Genomic DNA, 8,019 nt, shown 5'->3' with positions numbered 1-8,019 from the left:
AGTATGCTACATCTCATTCTGTCGCCCATCATTTCGACAAGCTAGCTAGGCAGGTGCATATAGAGAGGGAGCCGTTGGAAAGTTTTGGATTCCCTGACTCGTTCACATCCTTCTGCTTATGTTCTGCATACAACTTGGCCCCAATACTTCACCTGTCCCCCGGTCTGTGTGTTGCCAATGTAGTGCCCAACGTCAGCATCCTCATGGCAGACCCCCCCAAACCCGAGAAAGGGAAGCTAACTTCGATTTTTGAATCGTAGAATTGGAAGAGACCCCCAGGGGTCATCCAGTTCTAGTGCAACCCCCTGCCTTTCGCCCAATGTGGGGCGGCTCCAACCCACGACACCGAGATCAAGAGTCTCAGGCTCTACCGACTGAGCTGTAAGAAGCCACCCAGCTGTAGATACGAAGACGCACACGATCAGTATCGACTACGGAGCGGGACCCCGCCCGGCGAGAGCAAGTAGGCTGGAGCCTGGAGGCATTTGGGAGCTGATGGGGAAATCCAACTCGCCAACACACGCAGGGGACACAAGCGATCAGGTTGTTGCTTTTGGAGAAAAGAGCACCTGATCGAAGTGTATTCTCTTGAAAGCAAAACAAAACGCACACCGAGGACCTTTAGCACGGGCCATTTTTGACCAGTCTCGATCCCACCCCCACAAAGTTTTCCTTTTTGTGTGTGTGTGTGTGTGTGTGTGTGTGTGTAACCTTATGGCGGAGAGCCATAAAACCCTTGCTGCTTTGATCGCAGTTGAAGAAAGGCGAGTCACTCCGAATTAACTTAATCCTATTATCCAATCGACTGCTTCCCCCCTAAAAAAAAACCCACAGGAAAAGAAACAAAGCTGTCATCCCCTCCTCTCTACCCAGCTTACCAGCACCAAAAGAGACCCCCCCCCAATGCCCAGCCACCCACCTCTTGCACCTCTTCCCTCCTGTCACTTGGGGGGGGGGGGGGCTGGCAGTGCCGCCGATGTCCTTCCAACCCCTCCGACAGGGAGCCAAATTTTGGGAACCCCCCCCATCCCGCCCCTGATCCCCATTATTAGCAATTGCACAGGAGTAGTAGCAGCAGTAGCAGCTGGAACCGTGGCTGGGGGGGGGCGGAATCTCTGCGAGGAGGTCTGGGCGGGGGGCGTGGAGGGTTGGGGGCAGAAGCACCGGTCGGACCTGCCCGGACTCACCCCCTCTCCCTCGCCTTCCCGTCTGCCCAGCTGGATCACTTACTTGTCGTACTCTTGCGTCATGTCTGGCAGGCAGCGGGTGGCAGAACTGGCCCGGCTGGTTAGGACGGGATCCTGGCGGCGGCGCGGGCAACTTGGGGATGGGAAGCGCGCGCGAGGGAGAGAGAGGGGACACGGAGCGCACAGCCCGCCGCACAAACGGGTTTTGTCGGCTTTTCTCGCTCGCTCAGGTGGCTCCCGGGAGTCGCAGGTGAATTCGCGGACCTGCCCTGCTTCCCATTGGCTGCCGGGGCAGGTTGGCTCGGGGCGGGGCGGAACCCCGCGGAGAAACGCCCCAGCGGAGCGCCTGATTGGAGGAGGCAGGGCAGGGGGCGGAGCCAGCGGTGTCGCAGCGTTCCAAATGGAACGTTGGGTGTCTTCACCCTCGGCAGCCGAGACGGTATCACTGTGCTTTTAGTCCCAGAAGTGTCAAGCGGAGAGGTTGGGTGGCCGTCATGGGCGTAGCCAGGATTTTTGTTAGGGGAGGGCAGGCTTTTCTTGGGGGGGGGGGTAGAACCTCAAATTTGTATTGGTTTTGATTGATTTAGGGGGCAGCTTCCCCCCTTGGCTGCTCCCAAGTTCCACTTAAAGGATGGGACAATGAAGTTTTCTATTTAATTTTTTTGGGGGGGGGGATGGATTATAATGGATTATGTTTCTTGTTCTTGCTTTTATCATATATTTCGTGTTTTCATATTGTATTTTTATGTACCACCCTGAGATCTACGGATACAAATTTAATAAAAAATGGTAATAATAATTTTGTCCCTTGCAGTGCTGGGCAGGTATAGGTATAAAGCTATTTATTTCATAGTGGGTTTCTCCACCCACTGCCACAACCCAAAACATCGTTTTGTTAAATCCATCCTGAACACTTTTATTTGCTTCATGGTGTACCATTATACATTTTGTTTAAAACCTTGGCCTTTCCACATGGTAAGTTCCTTAAGGTAGCTCCAGTGGCGTAGCGTGGGGGGTGCAGGGGGGGGCGGCCGCACCGGGCACAACGTCTGGGGGGGGGGCGCGCTCGCACTCGCAGCTCTCTGCCCCTACTAAAATCCACGGGTTAGGGGGCGCAAATTACTTGCCTTGCCCCGGGTGCTGACAACCCACGCTACGCCACTGGGTAGCTCACATCTCTCAGACAAGTGTACCTAAACCCTACAAAATTTTTATTATTTCAAGTAGTTTTTAACATCTGACATTTTATTATGTTTTTATATGTTCTGGAAGTCGCCCAGAGTGGCTGGGGAAACCCAGCCAGATGGGCGGGGTATAAATAATAAAATTATTATTATTATTATTATTACAACAGTGGGTATCAAACTTTTTTCTCTGGGTCACGCTTTCAGAAAAAAAAATTGCTTGCACCACACCAAATTTTTAATAGATAAGAAATATATTGGAAAACACAACTAGGATTGTCCTCCGTATCACTTGATGTTCTTGCTCTCATTTGGAAAATATATCCATCCATATTCTGCAAAAAAAAATAATAATATTTTGATACTATACTATACTATACTATACTATGCTATACTATACTATACTGAAATGTTTAAATGTTTTATGATTGCTCTTTAATCTTACTGCCACAGTTGCCATCCCCTCTTGCAACACCCTTCGAGAACCACTGCTCTACCTATTTTATTTTTAAAGGTTTTTTATTTTAAAGGTTGAAGATTGCGGGAGTTCAAAAACAAACAAACCTGCAATGTGATATAGCGTTTCTTTTGCTACAGTCAAGCAGTATATAAATTTTGTGAAACAAAATAAAAAGTAAACTTTGTGCTCCAAGCTTTGCAATGAATATGGATGTGGGGGGGAACCATCACTCACTATCTGTGTGATCTGTCTCACTGGCACCATTGGCAGAATTGGAAGGTGCTTAGTATTGGGTACAGTAAGAGTAGAAAAGTGTGGTGTGATCAACCACTTGGTGTAATGCTCACGTCAAACAAGTCCTTGAGCCAAGTGGACAAGATAGTTAATCACAATTTCCTACCGTGTGTGCACATGATGAAACAGATATGTGTGCTTTAATTGTGCATTACTGTGTTTGTTTTTTAAGTTATATCTGTGGGTGAAATAGTCTTGTGCAAAGTAGCTTTTGCTCCAGCTTTCATATTCCCTGATCTTGGAAGCCAGTCATCCAATGAAGAAGTAGAAAAGCAGTTGATTCTGGACAGAGTGACCCCTTTGGAACATCGCTTGCTACCTTCTCCTTGGCCTGACCCCAATCCATTAATTCCAGCAGTTTTCTAACCTGTCGGGTATCTGCCTTATGATATAGTACCAACCAATCCTAATCTTTCCAACTCATTATGAGGCGTCACCTCAAAAGCCTGCCTGGAACTGATATATGGCTATTTATGTAACTAAAATATATTTCACTCTCAGGGTTCTTAAGCAATAGCACAGCTGAAAACAAAATTACTAGGAGTAAGTTAGCAAGGCTTTAAAAACAAACACCTTCCCTTGCTTTTAAGTCTCGCTGTATTTGAGGCTAGGATGCCAAGACCGCTATGTCACGCAGGGCCAGCCCACCCATGAGACAAGGTGAGGCAATTGCCTCAGGTGGCAGGATCCGCTGGGGCAGCATATCCTGATGTGGAGCTTTATTCCCCCTTGCCTTGTTCCTGACATAGATCTTCACTCACTCCTTCCTTGGCGGGGATGGAGGGGTGATGACACCATTTTGTGGTTTGCCTCAGGTGTCAAAATGTCTTGAGCTGGTCCTGATGTCAGGGCTAGGTGACCTGTGACCATTCAGATATTGTTGTAATCCCAACTTTCATTTGCCCCTAAGCCAGCACAGGCTTTGGTCAGGAATCATGGGAGCTGAGGTCCAACAACATGCAGGGTGAGGCACATTTATAAGTGCGGTGCAACTTGTTTACTCAAAAGTAAGCTCCACTGATCACACTAGCACTTAATCCTGTGCAGCCGTGCACATGGTCAGATACTTTCTTGGAAGCGGATCCCCATGTAATCATTTAATTTATTCATTAAAAGCATTTATAAACCCATTAAAATTTCAAAAATATCTAAGTGGTTATACTTTCTGAAGAAAAAAACAAGGTATCACTAATTCAAGCTAAAGCAATAAAGCTGCAGTATAAAACCACACAAAAACAACAAGAAGAAGAATAGATACCGCTGAGCCCTACTCCATATGCATTCTCGAATCCACTTCCTCCCTCCCTAGGCAGTAGTCCAGAGATTCCAATGACATAAAACAGCAGGAAAAAAATAAAACAGATTTATTCCCAAGTATGCTTAAGGAAGAAGGGACACGGGTGGCGCTGTGGGTAAAACCTCAGTGCCTAGGACTTGCCGGTCGGCAGTTTGAATCCCCGCGGCGGGGTGAGTTCCCGTCTTTCGGTCCCAGCTCCTGCCCACCTAGCAGTTCGAAAGCACCCCTAAGTGCAAGTAGATAAATAGGTACCGCTTTATAGCAGGCGTTTCCATGTGCTGCGTTGGTGCTGGCTCGCCAGAGCAGCTTCGTCACGCTGGCCACGTGACCTGGGAGGAAGATGATTCGAGAATGCATATGGAGTAGGACTAGGTATCTAATCCTTTATCAATTTTAAATTGCAGGATTGGGTCCAGACTCACTGTGCAATGCTATACACATTTATAATCAGAAGTCCTGTTGACTTCAACAGAGCTCAACCTTGCCCAAAACATAGACAGGATTGCCATCTCACGTAGATCCCATTGAAATCAATGTGAAACGTTTACCATGATGAGCTGCATCCCACTGACTTCAACGCGCCCGAAGGTTGAATTTAGCTTGGATCCAACACATCAGAGCTTTTTAATTAAGACCTCCTTAGGACAAAAAGGTAATTGATGGATAGATGTAGGTGGGAGGGGGCAGGGAATGTATGAAACACATTACCTAGTCAGACATGGATTTGCTCTTGGGAAATTCACAATGATTGCTAACAACAACTCTATTTGCTTCCAGATGATTATACCAATAAACTGGTGAATGTGGGATGCGCTCTGTCCTCCACACGCTGGCATGGGAATAGGCCCCGTTGAGATCAGTGGGACTTTCTTTCAAATAAACATGGATAAGATCCAGTTACTAGTTTCATAATTTGGAAGGAGAAGAAGTTAATAGGCTGCTCTTTGGCAATTGCCATACACAGAATGCCTTGCTTCATAATCTTCCCCAGGAGCAGCTTGGAGCAGCTGACACATCAAACACACTTCTTATATTTTGGAGGAGGCGGTAAAAAGCTTTTTGTTTATTGGCTTATAATGGATGAGACAACAGCTCCGCCTGCTTGCAGGGACGCAAGGGGCAGTGGCATAGCGTGAGGGGGCCACAGGGGTGGTTGCCTTGGGCACAAAATTATCAGGGACACAAAATTCTGAAAGAAAAAATAGCACACCCTCCTCCCTCAGTTTGCGCCTTTCTCAAGAGGCAGGGAGCACATCAAACACCACCCATCCTGCTTCCATGATTGCGCTCCCATGCTCTTTCCCCTCCCAAAGCCTCTGCTTCTTCCATCAGGTGAAAGGCACATATTTTGTTGCACTGTTTATATTGTTGTTTCTTAAAAAAATGTTATTATTTTTCTTATTTGGCCGGTGGCTGCGATCCACATTGAATTGAATGTGGAAAGGGAGAAATGGGTGGCAGAGGCCGATTGGGAAGGTGGGTGGGCTGCAATTGCCATGCCGGTGCTGTCACAGGTTAGGGGACGCCATACTTGTCTTGCCCCAGGCACTGGCAACCCACGCTACACCACTGGCAAGGGGAGCTCCAAGTCAAAATGTGAACTCTTCAAGAATGTGGACACTAGGTTGGTTGTGTTGGCCAGGCTGGCAGAATCTGTCTCAAAGATAGTCACTCCTGGCCATGATGTGATTTCCTGCAGCTGTGTCTTCCGGGCCACTTGAGTTGGACTCATCCACAGCTGGGAAATCATCTCTTTCGACAGCAGTTTGGGGAACGTTCAGGTGAACAGTCACCAAAAGTATTGCTGTGGAAGATCATGAAGAACCTAAGCTCTCCACTTAAGAGCTTTGGTCCTGTTTGCCTGGCAAGCTAAAGCATGGTTTTTTGCTTTAAACCATGGCTTAGCTGCAAATATGCTTCACCCCCCTGCGGGATACAGGTGGCAGAAACAAGTTTGTTGCGTCGTATGAACCCAGATTGTGGTTTCTTTCAAACAAACTGTAAGTGGTAAGGAGAAATAAGCTGAAGTTTGGATTGTTTCTGGCATGGCATGAAACAGGCTGCTATGCAGATCTTGTCTAACCAATTTAAATGTCTGGAGAAATGATTATAGTTACAGCACTGCATTGGCTACCACATATCTCTGCATATATCTTTATTACGGACGGATGTACATTTGTCTTGCTACCTCATTTTTCTACATGGTTTTCATTGTTGGGGGGTGGCTGTGGTTTTGTTCGCTGCTTAAAATTAAGGATTATTGTGGTGTGCAAACCAGCCCCCCTGGAAATCTCTACCCCAAAAGCACATCTGCACAAGAATGGCTGTCTCTTAGTACAGAACCATCGAGCCTGAGCTTCCACAGCTGCCATGAACCACGATTGGCAGGATTGGCAGCAACAGCAGCAGATACGTTCTATACTTACAATATTTTATTCTCTTCCTAATTATGCTACTTTATATGTGCATTTATATTCCTTTGCTGATGTTTTATTTTGAAAACTTTAAGATAATATTTCGGTTTCCTGTTCATTATCTTGCTTTGAATGTATACTTGACTTCATTCATTAATGTTTTACTCTGAATCGTTTTATTTAATGTTCTGATGTAGGCAGTAAACTGCTTTGGGATTTTCCCCCTTAAAAATATAAAGCAGCATGGAAATGAAATGATGACAGTAAAAAATGTGTATGGACACGTGAGACTTTCATGTGTAACAGACCGTCACTAGATAGATAGATAGATAGATAGATAGATAGATAGATAGATAGATAGATGCCAGGAGTGGCTAACCTTTTTGGGGCTGAGGGCTGATTCACACATGGTCAGTCTTCCAGAGGTTGCAGGCCAACATTTAAAAATGAGAGTGGCAAGAGCTACAGTCCTTAGGGCAGCCTTCCAAAAGACTTTCCCATCAGCTATTCTATGCAGTTTTAAAATCATTGGGTTGTATCCAGTGCTAGTCTGACTCCGAGTACAACCGTTGAAATTAACAGAGATGACTAACTTGGGTTCATTAATGGCAATCGTTCTATTATGAGTAGGGCTAGGATTTTGTACAGCCCATTATCATTTATGATTCATTATTAAATTCAAGGGGTTAAATTTAGAAGGTCAAAATCGATGCCAAAAGCCTTTTTTTGTGACCTTCAATTCCTCCCTCCATGTCTTGTCCATTTAGAAAGTATTCACACTCACTTTTTTACTTTGCCTATGGTCACTTTTTACATGTGACCCCTGAGAGGTTAGTCATGGGTCAATGGGGCACTCAAAGGTCAGCTAGCCCTTTTCTAAAGATTCAGGTCATTACATATGGGAGGTTGCTAAAGAAATCTCCCTGAAGCTCTCCTTTGATACTATTATCTATATCCATATCTGCTTCCCATTTCAGCTAATTACCAACTTTGATACCTATTCACAGGCCTATTTCCATGCCTCTCCATTAAAAGGGATGTAATACCTATTCACATTTCAAATGCAGAAACGAAATCAACAGGAGCTTATCCATGCAGAGGTATTTTCCAGGTAACTTAAAGGCTGTGGGAGGAGTTGGAGAGAAGCTATTTCTGGGGAGAAAGGAAATGTGATTGAATGAAG

At 45.9% G+C, this 8,019-nt stretch overlaps 1 protein-coding gene across 1 annotated transcript in view; it reads right to left on the bottom strand.

The window, feature by feature from the left end:
* The window catches only part of GRHL1 (grainyhead like transcription factor 1), a 60,006-nt gene extending 58,614 nt beyond the window's left edge, over window positions 1–1,392 (bottom strand). The window contains exon 1 of the mRNA XM_080999148.1: window positions 1,231–1,392. Coding sequence (XP_080855274.1) covers window positions 1,231–1,250 — 20 coding nt within the window. The 5' untranslated portion in view covers window positions 1,251–1,392. The remainder of the gene's footprint in view (window positions 1–1,230) is intronic.
* Window positions 1,393–8,019: the final 6,627 nt, after the last annotated feature.

The sequence above is a fragment of the Podarcis pityusensis genome, assembly GCF_964106645.2.
Source record: "Podarcis pityusensis genome assembly, chromosome: 3".
In the NCBI taxonomy this organism is placed as follows: domain Eukaryota; kingdom Metazoa; phylum Chordata; class Lepidosauria; order Squamata; family Lacertidae; genus Podarcis; species Podarcis pityusensis.
Note: the sequence above shows the minus strand (reverse complement) of the source record. Positions and strands in the feature narration are given on the sequence as shown.